At 38.7% G+C, this 20692-nt stretch overlaps 2 protein-coding genes across 4 annotated transcripts; one reads left to right on the top strand and one right to left on the bottom strand.

The window, feature by feature from the left end:
• The first annotated feature begins 1843 nt into the window (after positions 1-1843).
• Positions 1844-6868, top strand: cn (Kynurenine 3-monooxygenase cn). The gene is made up of 11 exons (XM_017903136.1): positions 1844-1919; positions 2046-2115; positions 2496-2686; positions 2826-2874; positions 3736-3823; positions 3897-4068; positions 4342-4593; positions 5395-5484; positions 5649-5789; positions 6082-6243; positions 6326-6868. Exons 1-11 carry the CDS (start codon positions 1869-1871, stop codon positions 6422-6424), a joined length of 1365 nt encoding a protein of 454 aa, XP_017758625.1. The 5' UTR covers positions 1844-1868; the 3' UTR covers positions 6425-6868.
• On the bottom strand, positions 6446-19918 carry LOC108549647 (2-acylglycerol O-acyltransferase 1). Of its 3 annotated transcripts, none has more exons than XM_017903137.1 (6): positions 19636-19918; positions 10733-11018; positions 9244-9518; positions 7804-7990; positions 7407-7606; positions 6446-7110 (listed from the first exon to the last, which is right to left on the bottom strand). In XM_017903137.1, exons 2-6 carry the CDS (start codon positions 10957-10959, stop codon positions 6950-6952), a joined length of 1050 nt encoding a protein of 349 aa, XP_017758626.1. In that variant the 5' UTR covers positions 10960-11018; positions 19636-19918; the 3' UTR covers positions 6446-6949. The 3 variants fall into 3 exon arrangements, with proteins under 3 accessions (XP_017758626.1, XP_017758628.1, XP_017758627.1); XM_017903139.1 differs by lacking the exon at positions 19636-19918 and adding an exon at positions 19427-19525; XM_017903138.1 differs by lacking the exon at positions 19636-19918 and adding an exon at positions 13185-13365.
• Between the last annotated feature and the right edge of the window lie 774 nt (positions 19919-20692).

Below are 20692 nucleotides of genomic sequence, written 5' to 3'. Positions count from 1 at the left end.
TCATGTACATGGGGATTCTCCGTGTTTGTTGATCCTCGAGTATTTCTGACGGAACGGTCCTGCCTTCAGATTAGGGTTTCGTTGCGTTTCGGGATAGTGAGAATATTCCACGACAGTTTCTCTGACTTTGGAAGATTTAATTTGGTATTTCTCCGATTTTGGGAGGAACTATGATGATTGGTACTCCTCTGGTTTTGAAAGATGTCGCAAAAATTGCTTTCATTCGTGAAAATTCAAGATATATAAGACATATCTGAATATTTTTCTCGCTATTCCAAGTTTCTATTACGCCAAGTTTCCAATACACTTGGAAAAATGAGGACTCTGATAATTCGTGGAAGTATAATTGTCGATAGTATAATAACTGCAATGATTGTTAAGAGGAAGCGTAGATTCGGTAGAACAGTGGAGGGTCTGATATACTCGTGGGCTTTAAAGTTTCCCATGAAGTTTCTCCTCCTTTGGAAGGAACTATGATAATTGGTATTCCTTTGGTTTTGAAAGATGTCGCAAAAATTGCTTTCATTCGTGAAAATTCAAGATATATAAGACATATCTGAATATTTTTCTCGCTATTCCAAGTTTCTATTACGCCAAGTAAATGAGTATTCTGATAATTCGTGCAAGTATAATTGTCGGTAGTATAATAACTGCAATGATTGTTAAGAGGAAGCGTAGATTTGGTAGAACAGTGGAGGGTCTGATATATTCGTGGGCTTTAAAGTTTCCCATGAAGTTTTTCCTCCTTTGGAAGGAACTATGATGATTGGTATTCCTCTGGTTTTGAAAGATGTCGCAAAAATTGCTTTCATTCGTGAAAATTCAAGATATATAAGACATATCTGAATATTTTTCTCGCTATTCCAAGTTTCTATTACGCCAAGTTTCAAATACACTTGGAAAAATGAGTATTCTGATAATTCGTGGAATTATAATTGCTGTAGTATAAGTGATTGTTAAGAGGAAGCGTAGATTCGGTAGAACAGTGGAAGGTCTGATATACTCGTGGGCTTTAAACTTTCCCATGAAGAAGCTTGTGGTTTCCGTGTAGACGTCTTGATTGCACGTGGAGGTGTGGTCGAATAAACCAGTTTCCATTGTAAATGGTGTTGAAATTCAATTCGCACTAAGACGATCCTCGAACGAGCAGTAAATGTTCCTCAGCTTGTTTGATAATCTTGGATCAAAGCAGGCGACTTTTTAAAGACATTCTGCCCAACGTTAACACACGAATAAACCGGTAGCTGAACTCTAACGAGGTAGAAAAATAAAAACGAGATAAATATTTACAGAAAGACACGTTACAGATGTGCATAGCCACTTTTAATAATAGCAACACCGTGGAAAACACGCAGTCGGAAATCAGAAATACGTGTGTTATAAAAAGGCACGTTTACTCTGGTCTTCAAGAGGCAGAAAATTTTTCTCTGTTTTTCCAAAAACAATTTATTTAAAACCCATATACTTCTATCTAAATTTTTTAATAGAATTAATTCAGTCTTTATGTTCCAAATTCCTTCTCCCATTTCCCTTTTGTTATTATATATATAATATATATGTATAATTTTTTCCTAGTTAAAAGTAACGAAATATACCGTAAATAGATTAAACGAAAAGAAAATAACCACGTTATCTAAGAAAATTGATCCGGATTTAATCGTTTCTTGTTCCACATTGAATCTACGAAGCGATTTTTCGATTTTGTCGGAAATTTTTCGGACAGTCGAAAAGTCACGATGATATTTTAGGTTCCAGCGTTACGTGGCGCACACTATACGGCAATATATATGTAGTATATATGTATGCTAGTACGAGGATCATGCTAGGACAGGTAGTTGATCAGTGGCTTCGGTGCAGGACGGTATACCATGACGGCCGCCGATCGAAAGTCGCGAATTGCCATCGTGGGGGGTGGTTTGGTGCGTGTTTCGTTGCTAAATAAGTATTTCGTGTTCAGAAACGCTATTTCCCAATTTTGATAAAATTAAAAATTCGAAAATATTTATTAAAAGAGAGATTGATACAGTGAATCTTCCATCTTGCAGGTCGGTGCACTGGCAGCTTGCTTCTTCGCGAAGAGGGGCCATTCCGTGACCATTTACGAGTATCGCGGAGGTGAATATTTAACAAATTTTCTTGATTATTCGAATCTTCGTGTGCATATCCCTTTGTGGCATTTTTAAAACTCTAGGTCAATGCATTAATTGGTACTTTACACCGAGCAGAAGTTGCAATTTCTTTTCCTGTATACAACGAGGTTTTTAATAGATCGAGGAGCTTTTTATATTCCTCTGCATTTTTCTTCTGCTCTTTTCTTGTTTTTAAACGACAGGTTATTTTAGTAGATGCCGCTGCGAGGCATTGAAATCTCTTTATGTATTCTCTCATACTCGCCTTTATGACAATAGAATATAACGCTTCGGGTATTATTTGATTTTTATTTTTGGACGAGATAATGTGCACGTAAAAATAGAGACTTTGTGATCGCGATTTAGACATCAGAGTGGAGGATTCTCGAGGCCAAAGCATCGACTTGGCTCTGTCGAGCAGAGGACGCGAGGCTTTAAGGGCAGTTGGCCTGGAGGAGGCTATAGTCGATCGTCATGGCATCGCCATGCGTGGCAGAATGATCCACAACAAGGATGGCACCCTCAAGGAAATAATTTACGACAGCGTGAAGGGAAACGTGAGTAATTTTTCGAAAATTTCATCTTTTCTTTCCTCTTAAGAAAAATAAAAAAGAAAATACTTAGAAATTTCTATAATTTTAAATGACAACAATTGCTTTTGGACATTTCTGCTATCTTCTGTTATCTTATTTATAGTGCATTTATTCCGTCAGCAGACGATATTTAAATATGGTTCTACTGAATGGTAAGTAGAATTTATTATACTAATTATATCCTTAAAATCTTCCTTTATAATTCGATCCTAAATAAAATCATCGGAGCCATTATTCCGTAACTTATTGTTTACTGAAAGAAGTTTACAGCAGGCTGTCTTAATAAATCTGCATCCCGATTAAAAAAGAAACACGAACGAACACGAGATGCATTCGCGTTAAAAAAAAAAGGGAAAGAAAAATGGCCATTGAATATCCGATGACGCGGTAGTGCGTGAAGCCACAAGAATTCGAGCGTGTCGTGTTTCTTGCTACCAGCTAGCCTATGTTTCTTACGATCTTCTGCTCGATACGCGTACGCCCCAGTGCCATTTTAATCCGGTATATACCTACTTACGCATAAAAATTTCGATACGGGCTGATACATGCGTGCACGCGGCTATCTCCGAACGATCTATAAAATTTCAACGCGATCGAGGAGGCATTAGACAAATCTTTTCCGAGATATTCTTACCCCGATCCCATTTCGTGAAAATTCTTCGACGAAATGCCACGTGAGATTCCTCTGCCATCCAATTAACAGAGGATTAAAAAAAAGAAAAAATTAAATTTCCTATAAATTCGATACATACGTGCAAACAGGTATCTCCAAATGATCTATAAAATTTCAACGCGATCGAGGAGGCATTAGACAAATCTTTTCCGAGATATTCTTACCCCCATCCCATTTCGTGAAAATTCTTCGACGAAATGCCACGTGAGATTCCTCTGCCATCCAATTAACGGAGGATTGAGAAAAGAAAAAATTTAATTTCCCATAAATCGAAGTTTCCTATAAATTCGGTATTTATGTCGAATAATTTTATCGCAACTTTATACTACGAATTAAACAGGCGCCGAGAAGTACTCCGACGTGAACCTCTGCTTCAACAAGAAAGTCGTGGCCGCGGACCTAGACACCGGCAAGCTGAAGATCTTGGAGTGAGAATCACGAATTAAGAAATTATGAAACAATCGCGAAGACTTGTTCGTATTGCTTCTGTCGAATTTCCAGCACGAGGACCGAAACGATAGAGGAAGTGGAAGCTGATTTGATAATCGGCGCTGATGGTGCATACTCGACCGTCAGGAGAATAATAGCGAAGAGGCCGCTGTTCAACTGCAGTCAGACCTACATCGAGCACGGTTACGTGGAATTATTCGTCCCCGCAGGGAAGAACAACGAGGTAAGCTCGTATTTTTCTCCGAGATTTCAACGATCTTCGAAATTTCGCGGATATTCTCTGAAACAGCCTTCGATACCAACTATGATGGCCTGGAAAGAAAAATAAACGCGATAGATTATTGCTCGATGTTCCATGCCAGGTTATTTTTATTTTTCGTCTTTGTGCGAGATTATTTTTACCTACCTCGACGGTGAAGCGGGTATTATTAATTTTTGTTTGCCCATTGCTGCACGCCCACTTGCCTATGTATCAAAGCTTGCTCTGGATTTCAAGTACGCTATGAGCGGCCAGCATCTTCATATTTGGCCACGGGGTGAATTCATGATGATAGCTTTACCCAACGATGATAATACATTCACGGGCAACATATTCGCCCCCTTCTCGACGTTGGACAAGCTGAAGACGCCGCAGGAGCTCTTGGACTTTTATCAGGAACAGTTCCCGGATCTTCTTGAATTAATTGGCAAGGAGAAGTTAGTGAAGGATTTCTTTGAAAGGGAACCGAAGTCGTTGATTTCTATCAAGGTATGTTACCAATACTTCAGTCGTTTTAATACTAAAGAACAGGAGGAAGATATAATCGAGAATTAGTTGGCAAAGAAACTCAAGATATTTTATTAAAATAAATTTCAAAAATTCGGGGCATTTTATTATTAATTAAAAGGGAAAATCTAGTCAAGGATTATTCCGAAAGGAAGCTAAAGGCTATCATTTTTAGGATTTGGAATATTTAATTATTAATTGTAGGGAGAAGCTAAGTCAGAATTATTTTGAAAGAGAAATGAAAATACTGATTACTATTAAAGCAAGTTTCAAAAATTTGGACCATTTTATGTAACTTAAGAATTATCTCGAAAAGACATTAAAGAAATTAATCTCTATTCAGATAAATTCTAAAGAACCCTCTTATGATATTTGAAATAATGGAGAAATATGACTAGACGAGGATTATTCCGAAAAAAGCTAAAGACTATAGTTTTTGGGATTTGGAAAATTTAATTATTAATTGTAGGGAGAAGCTAGGTCAGAATTATTTTGAAAGAGAACTGAAAAATTTGGACCATTTTATGTAAGCTGAGGATTACGCCAAAAAGAAATTAAAGAAATTAATCTCTGTCAAAATAAATTCTAAAGGATCCTCTTACGATATTTAAGGTAATGGAAGAATAACTCGTTCGAAATTCGGGTTTCTTAATTTTTATATCCAAAATGGTCACTTGGGAAACGATAAAGCATAATATAATAAATTATATTTGAGAGAAGTAATGATCTTACACTGCGAAGTAGTGGTTAAACCAATTTTTATTTCTCATACGCATGTTGCAGTGCAAACCTTATCACGTTGGAAAAACCACCCTCCTCGTTGGGGATGCTGCTCACGCTATGGTGCCCTTTTATGCTCAAGGAATGAACGCGGTGAGTCTCACCTGATCGATCCAACGATTTCACGTCTATTTGCTCGTCAGAAAATATCTTTCACGATCTTTCTCGTGTGATTTAGATAGCCTCTATCTAGATAACTCTCTACGAGTCCACGAATAACGTCTACGTCTTTTAAATCATTTTCTTACCTTCTGCAGGGCTTCGAAGACATCTTGCTATTGGACGAGCTAATGGAACAGTACGATTCGGATTTCAGCAAAGTTTTGCCGAAGTTCACGGAACTTCGGTGCGAAGACACCCAGGCTATTTGCGATCTTGCTATGTATAATTACGTCGAGGTAATTGCATGCAATTTTTTCTTGTCAGACTCCTATTCTACTTAAAATTGATTCTCGATCTCTTAAAATTGAAACACCCATGAAATCTGAGGGAAAGGAGAATTTTTCACTGGATTAAACTGAGATTAAAATAAAATTCGAGATAAACGAGAAATGACAGATGATACTTAGAATTGGTAGCTCTAATTATTGTCTGACAAATACACAATGGAATATTAATTATAAAGTAACGATTAGAATGAAATTCCAACGATACGCAGTATTTTAAAACGCATCCCGTTAATATTTTCAGATGAGAGACCTAGTTACGAGGAAGTCGTTCCTTCTACGAAAATATCTAGACACGTTCCTCTACAGGCAGATCCCAAACACTTGGATACCGCTTTACAGCACGGTTCACTTCTCGCGGATGAAGTTCCGCGACTGCATCGCGAACAGGGAATGGCAAGACAAGGTACAATAAAAATACCACGGAGAAACGTAACAATCGTAGGAATTATTGAAAACGTTAGTGAAGAAGACTCATTTTCTTACAGGTGTTACGCAGGACCGCTTTGTGTACAGTGTTCTTGATACTCGCGTTGCTGATGGCGCCTCTCATCGAGGTATTCGCCAGGGAAAGTGTCTTGTATTAAATACAGATATGCAACGTGTACGTCCACGCGAATATGTAAGTGTGTATGCGTCGACTTTGCAATAAAACTAACTGGCTAACGTATACGGTGTCTTTTTGAAAAGATCCTACGAATTCCTCAACCGGTTGACACCGAAGTGCCACTAAAAATGTACAATTCTCCCCCTATCTTTGACACTACTCATGATCGATTGTAAACTGTACTTGAGCAAATCTTGTTTAAGGCACTCACCTTTCTATCACCGCTACATCTACGATCGAATATTCGCTAAAGAACATCGACCAACTATAATAACATACACCTTAATACTATTGGTTCTTCTCTATGGAAACTTCTTAAAGTAACTGACGAATTGACTAAAAAGACATCGCTTGAAAGTGGCACATTCTCGTCTACCCGACACTCTAACGTCTCTAGAGTCACTGGGAACATGATTATCCGCTTGAAGCTAAACTGAGTAAGTAACGTGTTGGTACTCTCAGTAACAGTTTCGAGGATACATAGTGAATCTTGTCTTGGTTCGTATCACTGTACGAGCTCGATGGTCACTGAATCCGCGTTCTCCACGTATTTGTGCTTCTCGTTCTCGAACAAGGCTAACAGATGCTCGATGAACTTCTCGTGGTAGTGGTCGATCTGCTCAGCTGTTGGTTCTTCTATCTTTGGTAAATCCATTGGACTGCCGACTGCAAAAGGAAATCAACTGCGATTAGAATTCCGATTCTTTCCTTTTTTAGATGAAATTTATCGAATAATTCCAATAAACGGAGACCAATAAAACGAATAGGTAAACGTCGATAATATTTGGAATATTTTTGGGAACGTAATTTAAAATACGATGCGAATTAAATTATTATCCCAGAAATGTTTGGTTATTCTATTAATATGGACACAGGGTACTCATCAACGATAGTGTGATCGGTTTAAATTATTATCCCAAAAATTTTGGGTTATTCTATTAATACAGACACAGGATACTCACCAACGACAGTGATCGGTCTCCTCTGTGCAATGATTCCGAAGGAATACTGGAAGAATCCTCGCCCCCTGAGAATAACCGGCGCGATCCCGATCTTCTTGCGAATATAGTGCTGCGTCCTCTTCAGGAGCGAACCCTCCGATCTATACAGCTGATCGTAGACGTCCGTTTCTCCGAACGAGAAAACGGGAACTAGGGGGGCCCTAAAACATGGAGGACGAACGAGTCAGTAGCGACGTTCGTTGACAAGCGTGATGAGAAATTTAATTTCATTTTAAGCACACGCTCGAACAACGACTCGAAGCAAAGTTCGAGGATAGACATTGATAGTGAAGAGAGAATTGTTCGGAGTTCTCGCGAGCTTCTAATTCGATTCAACGTAAACATCAATGGTTCTAACCCATGCTTCAGCGCGATCTTTACGAAGCCTTTTCTCCTTTTTACCAGGATACGATAAGTGCCCGGCTTACATTCCAATGATTCCGACGCTCCACCGACGATCAGAACCGTTGCTCTTCCGGTAAATGGCGGCGGGGGCTTCGTCGATAGCTGATGATTTATGCTTTCCGCGCTGCTGCTGACACCCGCTGTGTTTCAATCGAAATCCAATTAAACGTATGACAGAGATTAGATACGACGGATAGACGGGGGTACAGGATGTCCAATTTGTTACTGATTAGAGTAATCTTGGTCGTTGGAATTATCGTCGTCGAAATTAAAGATGGCTTCGCGAGGGGGGTCGGTATCGTTTCACACTGGAATTACCGATTTTTCTCAAGTTCTTTGATCTATCATTAAAGATCTCTAATATTTCTTTAAAATATTATAATAGTATAAATTATTATAGTATAAAAAGAAAAATGGCTCTAATTCCTGCACTCGTTGGAAAGTGGAATGAACGAATAACTCGAGTGATAATAATTCAAGTAAGAGTAAACGATAATTAGAGAACGGAAATAAATAGGTATAGATAAAAGTCGAAATTAATTTTATCTAAAGCTGCACAATTTCAGTGCCTGAAAAGATAAAAATAAAATTATTCATTTTTCCTTGTTCGGTAGTTCCAGTGTCAAAAACCAGCGATAATATCGTAAATAAAGCAAAGTGCATTTCGAAAGACGTAATAAAGGTCATTTGAATATTACTATGTAGTATAGATGACATAAGTAGATTAGATTACTCATAATAAAGATTAATACGATCCACATTGCTGTAAAATAAAACGCGTTACGAAACGAAGATCGTAATGTGGAAAAATGATCGATGACTTAAACATAACCTAAACATGATCTTCAACTTGACCTTCCATTTCAATGTCCTTCCTTTACGAATCGTCCGAATAATTCCAGTTTATCCAGATTTTTACAATAACTGGGGCACCGAGTATTTAATTAAGAAGCTCGTGCCGTTATCGTTATCGTTATCGTTACCCAATATTTTATCCAGCCGGGAAGAAGTTAGAAAAGCGAAACATGAATTTAAACTGCGAATATACTCGTTTCGAAACCATTTCAGAATTATCGCATCAATCATCTTTTTATATGTGAAATATGTCGCGATCAACGACGCAACGAATAAAATTACAGCACTTGTCTCTCTCCAAGTAAATGATCCTAACAGAGGAAAGCGTGCTGTTACTCTGAAGCAGTTTCGGGCGGCCATCTTAGATCTCGAGGATGCACATCGCCAGGAGAGCGTAGAAATACACGAAATAAGGCAAACGTTCGTTTTAACAGAGAACGATTAGTTTCAAGAAATACCCGCGGTAAATCGCGTTTCCCTTTACGATGCAGTAACGACCAAGTTATCGGCAAAATAAAAGTTTACGAGCGACACGTACAGAACAGATAAGCGTACTCGCGGAACAACGGGATCCTGAAGTGTTGATCTAGCACCACGACCCGGAAATCCAAACCTGGGAACAGCTTCTTGCAGCCGAGGACGTCGGTGCTGAAGGCGCCGAAAACCCCCATGGACAAAATCCCGTGCGGGAAGCTACAGAACAAGTACAACCTGTTGGGGTCCAGATCGGTGGTCTTCACTAATTTCAAGGGGAAATAGTTGCAGAAGTAATGGAACCACGCGGTGTTCCTCATCCATCTTGTCAATCGTACGCTGAAATAGAGAAATCGAAATTATTAAATCTCTCCCACATTTCGAATACATCTATGATCCAAAAAGTCCTACTCTTCGAATACATTCACGATCAGAGACGAATAATAACAGTTCGCGATTATGCTACATCGAGATGATTAATCTAATCTCTGGATATTCGAAATCTGAAATTTATCTACGGTGGAGGATGAACGAAGATATTGACGATTTTTAAAAATTTTCTTTACGATTAATTTCTTGATTAATTAGCCGAATATTGGGAAATTTGAATCAGCTAAATGAGATTCTGGGAAAATTAGAGTTTCGCGTGGCAAAATAATACAATGAAGTAAATCGGGAATTAAAGGCTAGTATTTAAATTTTGATCGTGCGAAATCTGCGATTTTCAGAGATATTTAATTAACGCGAAATACTTATTGTAATGTAAGCTTCTCGTTTGTTGAATCAACGTAGGGAGATTTCAATTAACGGAACGAAACACCGGGAAAATTAGAGCTCTGCACAGAGAGCTCTATTCACAGTGGTAGATGAAGGCAGAAATGGGAAATCCTTGAAGAACCGGTATCTGAATCCTATTATTATTATTAGCACTTTACGAACTCCAGTTGCATTTGATTACTATGTAATCTTCTTTATTCTGAAACTTCTCGCACATATCGACCTAATTAATCGAACGTTGGAAAATTTTAATTACCGGAACGCGAGGCTGCAACGAGCGAAGCTACATTCACTGAGGTAAATGAAGGGAAAAACGGGGAACATTTGAAGAACCGGTATTCAAATTTCGCGCGCAATCCTTCGCTTATTTTTAATTAATATATTAAAACCCCTCTTTCGTATCGAACTAATTAATCGCACGCTGGAAGATTTTAATTAACAGAACGTGACGTCGTGCAATTGAAGCTTCTCTCACGCGAATCTCGAAAATTGGAAAGAAAGAAAAAATCTCGAATTTTTAACAAAATTAATTCCCAGAATTTTTCCTCGAGCTAAGTGAACTAAGTCAAGTGAACTTTCATTAGGATCGATCGATCAACGATCTATTTATAAATCTTTCGATTTTTATTTGCTCCTCTATCAGTTTCGAAGAAATTTCAAATTTCAAATTATCCGAATGTTATCGTTATCTAGATCAAATTTACGTGGGTCTTATCACGAGTGACGAGTTCTTTTCTAAATAAATCCGAGGAGCCACGTAGGCGAGTGGAATTTACCTTCGGCCGCCTTCGTTGCAGGTGTTCCAGTCATAATACATCCAGACGAGGTAGAGCAGCGCGAAGTAGCGAATGGTCTCGGTGTAGAAGAGGAGATAGGCGATACCGAGGTATCCGAAGAGGTCCCCGAAAACCAGAAGAACGAACCACACAGCGACTGAGAGCGTTTCCAGTCTTCGTTTCAGTGGGACGTTCAATGGTGCGAATTTCACGCCCAGAATCTCCATCGCGTCTTTTATTCCTCCAATTTCCTTATGGTAACATCAAAGCAGTGTCCACGGTGTAACTGGCAACAGATCGGTTTCACACGAATCAGAGAAACAGACATGTCATCGACGTCCAGGTCGATACTAAGCGAGCAATCACAATTTTTCATTCCAATTCTTCTACGTACTTTGTACCTTATTCTTTTTAAACTCTTTCACCTGACGATCTCTTGGGTAAAAAAGAATAGGAGTTCAAAGATTTTCTGCTATAAATTAACTAATGATATTCTTTTGAGCAGTAAATATGAAATCGTATTTCTTCGTTTAAAAATCAGATCTTAAATCACTATGCAAATTATTTATATCGGCTATATCGGCATTTGTACCATACGTAACTTATATTCTTTCTCTCTGCAAGAAACTGATGTATTTTTAATTTTGTTTATACACTAATGGATTCTACCATCTGTAAATTATTATCGAATAAATAAATAAATACATAAATATTGGTTATATTATAAAAAATTATTGAAAATGTAATACTTATACTTTATACTACGTGATCTATGTAAAATTGTGATCAAAGGATGATTATTTTTATGTGTAAATATTATTTGTAGAAGAGAAACTTGTTTCTATGTTTCTCATCGTGTTTCATATGATTTTTATTCGTATAATTGTTATGATTATTATATTTATTTATTCGTATGATGTTATTCGTATTATATTTCTTCGTATGATGATATTCGTATGATTTTCAATAGATATTGAAATAAAATTGGCACTACATTATACTCTAGTTCTTCTGTAATACGCTACATTTTGAATTTTTTAAATATCATAATTAGTTTGGTTTGTATGAGCTTTTTCCCAAACCTTAGTAATTCGTAAAGTTGGTCCGGTTATCTACGCACAGGCGCCTGTTTCTCGCTCGGCACTAAAAGGGTTAATTAAATTGAACTTGCATGATCGGCTACTTTCAAATTTCGAAATTGAAACGTCTATAGATAACGAAAGCTACTACGTAGCGTATTTGCATGTGGTTCGTGAATTATGCAGTCCTCCTGACCTTTCCGCTTGGAACCATTCCAAACGATCCTCGATGTCTAATTATTCGATATAATTGCGTTCGATAAGTATCGCAATTTAACGCTTGATCTGTTATTACTTTATAGACATATAAACGGAATATAAGTAGTATAAGCAGAAATCTGCGCGTGAGTCGATAACCGTATCGTGCGATAACGCGAAATGCGAAAAACACAGAGACCGTGGAACGGTCGACTTGCTCGCGTAAGTGATAAGTTCACAGTCAATGATCTTTAGGCTAAAAATTGCTTTCACGATGTATATCGCGCGTTTTAGATAGGACTTTACGTATCTCGAGTTCAAGTCGATATCACGGAGACGATATGGTCGAAAGTGTGTCAAGTACTCGCGAACCTTTCTCGTTTCTTCGGTCATTCTACGTATTTTTACCTTCGCAGTTGTGACAACGTTTACAGATGCCAATTAACGTCTCATTCTAGCGTTTCCCGGACCCTCTTTCCTAAAGTGACTGCGGAATATTTCAGAAGCAATTTGCCTAATGTCAATTATCGCGGACGCTACATTTTCCTCTGCTGTCGTTATTTTTAAATCGTACTTATATAAATGGCGATACAATACGACGAATCTGTTGTCGCTAATGGATACCCAGAAGTGTGAAATAATAAATTTAAAAAAGAAATTAGGTTACTATTATCTTCCAATTGCTCTATTATTCATAACAAGATTTATAATTTAGGAAATTAGAAGTTCGAAATAATAAATTAACCCTTTAATTACTAAAAGCGTTTAGAAGTCTGGCTCTTGTGATACTGTGGCGCCTAATGTGACGCTCAGAAGTCTCTCTTGCTGCTAAATTTTAAGTACGTATAGTAAAAATTCAATACAGAATATGAAGAAACAAATAACGTTATATTAATGTAGTGGAATATAGCGTTTTGATTATTACTTGAATATACAATAATTTCTCAGAAATGCATACCTAACGAAAGGTTTCGTCGTTCTTGATGTACATTGCAAATGGATTCCTACCGTATGATATGGCTGGTGTGTTTCGAAGTCTGCCACAGTCAAAGGGTTAAGAAATCGATGTTAATGCGTATGGATACTCAATACAGCTGTCTTTAAACTGTTCCACAAATGCATACGATATACAGTTCATAATTTGGAATCTCTAGGAAACATTTACTATCACTTACATCCTAATACCTGCAAAGTGAAGCAAACGTGCAAGTGATCACGCGTATTTTTCCCTCCTTTCTTTTCTCGCGTATCACGCAAGAGTATGGTCGTTCGAATACACACTTGACCAGGTCAGTACAAGGTTTACTATTGTTCCCTCCATTTCGCTTCCCGTCTCCAACGTTTCTTCCGAACCATTGCCCGCTTGACAGCTGCTAATCAAACGATGGCAGAGCTTTTTAACTTCAGTCTATCCTTCTCTAACAACCATAATCGTACCGACAATCGCGTGATTGGGAATTGGCAACACCCCGTTCAACTGCGAAGCCTTTATGCCAAATACGCAGCAGATTCGCGATCCACGTGTCTCACGCGCGAGTATGATCGTTCGAATACATACTTGACCAGATCAGTACAAGGTTTAGCTACTGCTCTCACCATCTCGCTTCCTGTCTTCAATGCTTTTTCCGAACATTTGCTCGATTGACAGTCGCTAGTCAGACGATGGCAGAGCTTTTTAACTCCAGTCTACCCTTCTCTAACAACCATAATCGTGCCGACAATCGCGCGATTGGGAATTGGGAGCATCCCGTTCAACTGCGAAGCCTTTATGCCAAACAATTCCGCTCGCTGCAAATTCGCGGCAGATTCGCGATCCACGTGTCGCCCTGTCTCCGTCGCGACGCTCCAAGAATAGAGATTCGTTACTGGACGTACAAAACCGCGTCTACTCCGAGATAACGCGATTCCCCGACGCGGATCGTACCCAGAAAGTCATCGACCTCCATTTCCTTCGTACCCTCCGCTCCGCCGAATTTCGTGCTCGGAATCACTCTTGTCGTGTCACTCCGCTGTCAAGGTGGACTCCACCATGACCCAGCGCGGTTTCAAGCTCGAGGGAAACGCGGCTATCGCGCGTGCCCTCTCGAGGACGCTCGCACCGTGTCCACGTGCCCTTCGAACAATGCAAACTGCATTATTTATAGCAGCCGCGCGCGAGAAAAGAAATAGACCCCGGTCAGATCTGTTCCACGTCTGTCTCGACGTCAATCGACCCGATATATCTCTCTTTCTCATCGCCGCGATTCTTATCGGCCAACCTACTCGGTATTCCGGTTGGTACGTGGAAGTAACGAGAGGCTGCGACTCTCGTTAGGCTTTGGATCGATGCCGAGAGAATTCAGCACGTGGTTCGCCAGGATCTCGCGCACTGGTCTCAGACCTAAGGATGAAAGGCACTTCCAAGTGTAACGCATTCCTCCCGACGATGCTTTTTGGCGACCGAGAACTTTCTCTTGATAGGTGCTAGTTGCTAGGTGCATACTCAATCGCGACGACGTGCTAGCGAATGGGAAAATTCATCGATTGATAGCTAGTTTCTTTTTTCGTGATAAATATAATAATAGAATAGTGTGGGTGAGAATGCTTCGTCTCGAAGGAAAAGATTTTGGAGGAAGGAAGGAAAAATAGGGTGCACGAGCACGATTTTTCCTGGTATAGTACAGGGTGGTCGCTGAGAGACTGATATGACGACTATAAAACGATAATAACTTTTGCTGTCACACGTTTGCTTAATTTTCTATCATTTTATTTGGAAATATAAGTAATAGATTAATAGAGCAAGTAAACCCAGGAAGGTAGAGATCACTGGAAAAACAGGTATGGAAGTATCGTTAACATTTGATGATGATAAGACCTATTTGTAATTAATTTTATAGTCTATGTAATGTGCACAACGTTCGATACAGGTCCTCGATAGAGGACTCGTTTCCTTAAATTAGAAATAGGATTAATAAATTAATAAAACAAGTTAGGACTTTTTCGAACCCTTCAGTTTTCAATGACTACCCTGTATTTCTAAGACCAGGAAGGTAAAGATCACTGGAAAAACAGGTATCAAAGCATTGTTAACATTTTCGATAATGATAAGATCTATTTGCAATTGATTTTATAGTATAATTTACTCAACGTTCGATGTAGGTCCTCGATAGAGGACTCGTTTCCCTAAATTGGAAATATAATTAATAGTCTAATAAAACAAGTTACGAATTTTTCGAACCCTTCAGTTTTCAATAGGCACCCTGTATTTCTAAAACCAGAAAGGTAGAAATCACTGGAAAAACAAGTATAGAAGTGTCGTCGACATTTTAGATGATGATAAAACCTATTCGCAATTAATTTTATAGTATAATTTACACAACGTTCAATGCAAGATCTCCGATAGAGGACTCGTTTCCCTAAATTGGAAATATAATTAATAGACTAATAAAACAAGTTACGAATTTTTCGAACCCTTCAGTTTTCAATAGGCACCCTGTATTTCTAAAACCAGAAAGGTAGAAATCACTGGAAAAACAAGTATAGAAGTGTCGTCGACATTTTAGATGATGATAAAACCTATTCGCAATTAATTTTATAGTATAATTTACACAACGTTCAATGCAAGATCTCCGATAGAGGACTCGTTTCCCTAAATTGGAAATATAATTAATAGACTAATAAAACAAGTTACGAATTTTTCGAACCCTTCAGTTTTCAATAGGCACCCTGTATTTCTAAAACCAGAAAGGTAGAAATCACTGGAAAAACAAGTATAGAAGTGTCGTCGACATTTTAGATGATGATAAAACCTATTCGCAATTAATTTTATAGTATAATTTACACAACGTTCAATGCAAGATCTCCGATAGAGGACTCGTTTCCCTAAATTGGAAATATAATTAATAGACTAATAAAACAAGTTACGAATTTTTCGAACCCTTCAGTTTTCAATAGGCACCCTGTATTTCTAAAACCAGAAAGGTAGAAATCACTGGAAAAACAAGTATAGAAGTGTCGTCGACATTTTAGATGATGATAAAACCTATTCGCAATTAATTTTATAGTATAATTTACACAACGTTCAATGCAAGATCTCCGATAGAGGACTCGTTTCCCTAAATTGGAAATATAATTAATAGACTAATAAAACAAGTTACGAATTTTTCGAACCCTTCAGTTTTCAATAGGCACCCTGTATTTCTAAAACCAGAAAGGTAGAAATCACTGGAAAAACAAGTATAGAAGTGTCGTCGACATTTTAGATGATGATAAAACCTATTCGCAATTAATTTTATAGTATAATTTACACAACGTTCAATGCAAGATCTCCGATAGAGGACTCGTTTCCCTAAATTGGAAATATAATTAATAGACTAATAAAACAAGTTACGAATTTTTCGAACCCTTCAGTTTTCAATAGGCACCCTGTATTTCTAAAACCAGAAAGGTAGAAATCACTGGAAAAACAAGTATAGAAGTGTCGTCGACATTTTAGATGATGATAAAACCTATTCGCAATTAATTTTATAGTATAATTTACACAACGTTCAATGCAAGATCTCCGATAGAGGACTCGTTTCCCTAAATTGGAAATATAATTAATAGACTAATAAAACAAGTTACGAATTTTTCGAACCCTTCAGTTTTCAATAGCCACCCTGTATTTCTAAAACCAGAAAGGTAGAAATCACTGGAAAAACAAGTATAGAAGTGTCGTCGACATTTTAGATGATGATAAAACCTATTCGCAATTAATTTTATAGTATAATTTACACAACGTTCAATGCAAGATCTCCGATAGAGGACTCGTTTCCCTAAATTGGAAATATAATTAATAGACTAACAAAACAAGTTACGAATTTTTCGAACCCTTCAGTTTTCAATAGGCACCCTGTATTTCTAAAACCAGAAAGGTAGAAATCACTGGAAAAACAAGTATAGAAGTGTCGTTGACATTTTAGATGATGATAAAACCTATTCGCAATTAATTTTATAATATAATTTACACAACGTTTAATGCAAGGTCCTCAACAGAGAACCCGTTTTCCTAAAATTAAAATTTCCTTCAAAATTAGTAGCTTAACAAATTCGGTTTTACCATCGTCGCTAATCTTCCATTCGAAGCTATACCTGACAATTTCACACGGAATTCCAATAACTATGTTACATTCTACGATACATTATCCATCGTACCTACATACATTAGACAATAACGATCCTCCTTTGCTGTCACGGAGGATCACGAGCTGTCAGTCGAAACGAGAAGACAATACTGCAGCCTATCAATGCTTATCTTCTCGTCAAGGACACGCGGTGTTATTTCCATTTGGGCCGTCTCGTTAGATCTGTGTGCATCGTACAATTGTCTCATTCAATATACACGGATTAACAGTTTTTCGAGACATCTTATTCAAAGTCTAACTCTTATTCGAAGTGTCACAGTAGGTTAATTAGAGTCCATGCATAAAATCCGTGAGGAAATTATACAAAGAAAAATAAAGCCATCACGTTGCAACTTTATGATCGTCTATAAGTAACCGAATGAAAATTTCTCGCGCAAAATCCATGCTAATTTGCATACGAACATCGTTGCCTAGTTCATCGTTCACTTATGAAATTAGCGATTCTTTTTAACAGCATAGCCGACGTATTTGCTCCATTGTGCCACGCAGCTGGCTCGTTGATGCCCATACAGGATGAAGAAATTAACATGGCACGTATTTAATCGAGTACAAAGTCAAAGGATCAAAGAATGGAGCACTTCCTCGATAACGAGCATCGAGTGAACTTTGCTCGCTTTTTCTTCGCGATTCACGATTCACCAGAAAGGAACTCGTATTCTTCCTTTCCTTATCTTTGAGTTTCCTCAGTGTTTACCCACAGTTTATTTATCGTTATTCAATAATCTATTACTGTATTTATTATATTCGTTCTACATGCCCCGAGTCCAAATTAACACGGATCAACACTCCTCATAGATCACTCTTATCTTCGATAAATATTTTCCATTCTCCAGGTTCTATATATCGCGTGTGTTATTAATGACGACGATATTGTCACCAGATTATCGATACATTGCAATTAATCTCGGGTATTAAATTCTGTACTTTGTATTATTGCACATATCTCCGAATTTTTTAAATGCATTATACTTTATAGCAGCAAGAAGGCGAAGACAGTTGTGTTTAGAATTAATTTCTGTCAGTTTTCTGTTTCTGTTTTGCGATCACACACTCGATGCGACACACGTGCTATCGCTGTTCTTGTTATCATCGGCATGTCATTAATTCGGCACGACAAAGCCGAAGGAGATAATACCTCTATATACACGCGTGAGACACCATGCACGAGTTTAAAACGCTTTTCGTTAACGGAGACGATATTTTTCATCGACATTTGTTACTTCGTATGAACTTCACCTATTTTTCACAGAATTTTCTTCGTCGTGACTGACTTGCAATTGAAATGCAGATCGAGTTTTTCTCGCAAACGATGCATCAATGTCAATGATTTCACGAAACGTTGGAAAGAAAAATATGTCAAGTTCGACGCCTCGGGAAACTCGATTCTGCTTTCCTCTCGCAAGGTTCGAGAAAGAAAAACGTCGATTCGCTGTCATTCAACGTTCCATGACGCGACGAGGCACGTTGACTTCCATTGATGACATCGTTCTTCATTCCAGGAAAATTTCTCGCAGTTACATCGGTCATAGGATCGATGAAAAATAAAGAGATCGGTAAATAAACGAGCACGAGTCGTGTTCCAGTTGGCAATGACTCGCCGAAGTATCAGGAAAATCGGTAGGATTTTTTGAATGATTTGCGAGAACGAGGAAAACGGTGATACGATTAATCATCGCGGAAATACTGACATGCAAATTCGGCTCGCCGATCTCGAACAATGATTAAGAACATCCGCTCCGAGGATCTTCTCGCTGTCATGTTTGCAGCTAGATTTACAGAGCTTCAACGTACACCTTAAATATAGCGTTCTGATGATAGTAATAATAACAAAGATCGTGGGATGAAATAAATATAACACTAATCTCGGTAAAAATAATTCCAGGATAATTGAAATAATGGAAAAATATGAAAATCCGTCATAGTGACAGACGAAAGAAGGTAAACAGATTCGTAAGAGCTAGAAAGAAATAGGAGTTTCGTGCAAAGAGTTGGAAAGAATGGCAATCCCCGTTGGATCGCAGTATCCAACCACCTTCCCACTGGTCCACGCGACAATGAGGAAGTAATCAGGATCGTTACCAAACGACCACGCAAAATCTGCAACAAACGACGCGACCCAGTCTCACGCAAGCTCACTCCAACGACCCGAAAAATTTCTCCCACGTCCCCCCTTTTCGATATCAATATATAGCTGTCCTACCTTCTCGTACTTCCACATTCCCTAGACCGACACTGACTCTTTAAAATCCGCTTACCAAAAATCCCGAGATTTCCCAAGTCGCTGATCGAATCCCGTTCATTCCGTTCGCACAACTCTCCGAGCACAACCACGCGAGCTGAATGAAACTCAGCTTTCGCAGAAGCGGTCGGTGGAGGTCTCGGTGAACGAATGTCGAATCTCAGTCGACGCACTCGATCACCAAAATAGACGATCAGGTGACATCCGCGAGCGTAGTGCGCTTACCTGTGTCCGCGAGGCGGCCTCTTGCCATTTGCAGGTAGCCCACGGTCCACCGGCGTGTGTCACGGCTTCCGGTGTGCTGGGATCTCGGTTGTGTCTGGACGCGGCTTTCTCTTCCACGGAAAGCACGGCGAGGATAATGGAGCAGGACGAACGTAGGCGTGCGAGACGAAATGCTCGGCTCGGCGTCACAATGCTCACTGGCTCGGCGCCGCGCGGAGCGGACGGAAGAGACCGCGTGCGTGAACGTACGCCGCTCGACCCGAGCCACGCAGGCACTCATACACGCTGCTGAATCAATGACGGGAGAGGAGAGGGATCTCTTTCTCTGGGCAAGGTGGCTCTCCGTTCAAAAATTCCCCATACTCGCTGGTCTTCTTCTTATAGTTGCATCGATGATCGATGATCCGGGGATCTAGCTGGACAGGCCGATGGACTGGTGGGTGGGTGGATATGAAAGAAAAGAAAAATGGGGGAAATGTAGTTGAGTTTGGCGTGGTAGGTCTAGAGCTGAGATTTTGGGAGAAATTTTGAGGGGTCACTGTGGTTTAGGGGATGGCAGTGGTGAAAAATAGTTTACTACAATGTATCCAGATATAATTTTACCTACCATAGAGGGAGTTATCTTTGTGATCTAGATTTGAAGAAAATTTTCGATATTTCTATCAATGGGTAAAATTAAAATTAATTAAGGAAGAAATGGTAACAACGTGGATCGAGTATTTTTTACATTTTTGTAAAATAGCGCGAGGTATACATTTCTAGATTTTGTATATTTGCATAGATCATTTGTTCATTTTAATTATCAATTTTCTCATATAAGTGTACTATATGTCAAAGGTTAATATTTGGGTTAAATAAAGAAGAAGTGGTAACGAGTGTTTGTATGTACAACAATAATGTTAATTAGGTGTGTTATGGTTATCTGGAGAGATAATTTTGGGAATTGAAGAGATGATCTATAGTGGAGCGATGACGTGATTGAGTTTCGAGGAATTGTGGTTCCCTCTTTGGAGATTTTGGAGATCCCATTGGTTGGTTTTTCGTCGTAGAAAGGATT

This window comes from Eufriesea mexicana, unplaced genomic scaffold, assembly GCF_001483705.2.
Source record: "Eufriesea mexicana isolate 0111107269 unplaced genomic scaffold, ASM148370v2 scaffold2119, whole genome shotgun sequence".
Classification (NCBI taxonomy): Eukaryota; Metazoa; Arthropoda; class Insecta; order Hymenoptera; family Apidae; genus Eufriesea; species Eufriesea mexicana.
The sequence above is the reverse complement of the archived record's forward strand: the minus strand, read 5'-3'. Positions and strand labels throughout refer to the sequence as shown.

What these genes read in the sequence shown, in the direction of transcription:
- LOC108549647 (XM_017903137.1), bottom strand. Translation starts at nt 10,959, where the DNA reads ATGGAGATTCTGGGCGTGAAATTCGCACCATTGAACGTCCCACTGAAA. An exon ending in CGAGTACGCTTATCTGTTCT is followed by an intron (nt 7,991 to 9,243) that starts GTACGTGTCGCT and finishes ATTGAAACACAG; the next exon opens with CGGGTGTCAGCAGCAGCGCG. An exon ending in GAGACCGATCACTGTCGTTG is followed by an intron (nt 7,111 to 7,406) that starts GTGAGTATCCTG and finishes TTCCTTTTGCAG; the next exon opens with TCGGCAGTCCAATGGATTTA.
- cn (XM_017903136.1), top strand. Translation starts at nt 1,869, where the DNA reads ATGACGGCCGCCGATCGAAAGTCGCGAATTGCCATCGTGGGGGGTGGT. An exon ending in ATGCTCAAGGAATGAACGCG is followed by an intron (nt 5,485 to 5,648) that starts GTGAGTCTCACC and finishes TACCTTCTGCAG; the next exon opens with GGCTTCGAAGACATCTTGCT. An exon ending in CTATGTATAATTACGTCGAG is followed by an intron (nt 5,790 to 6,081) that starts GTAATTGCATGC and finishes TAATATTTTCAG; the next exon opens with ATGAGAGACCTAGTTACGAG.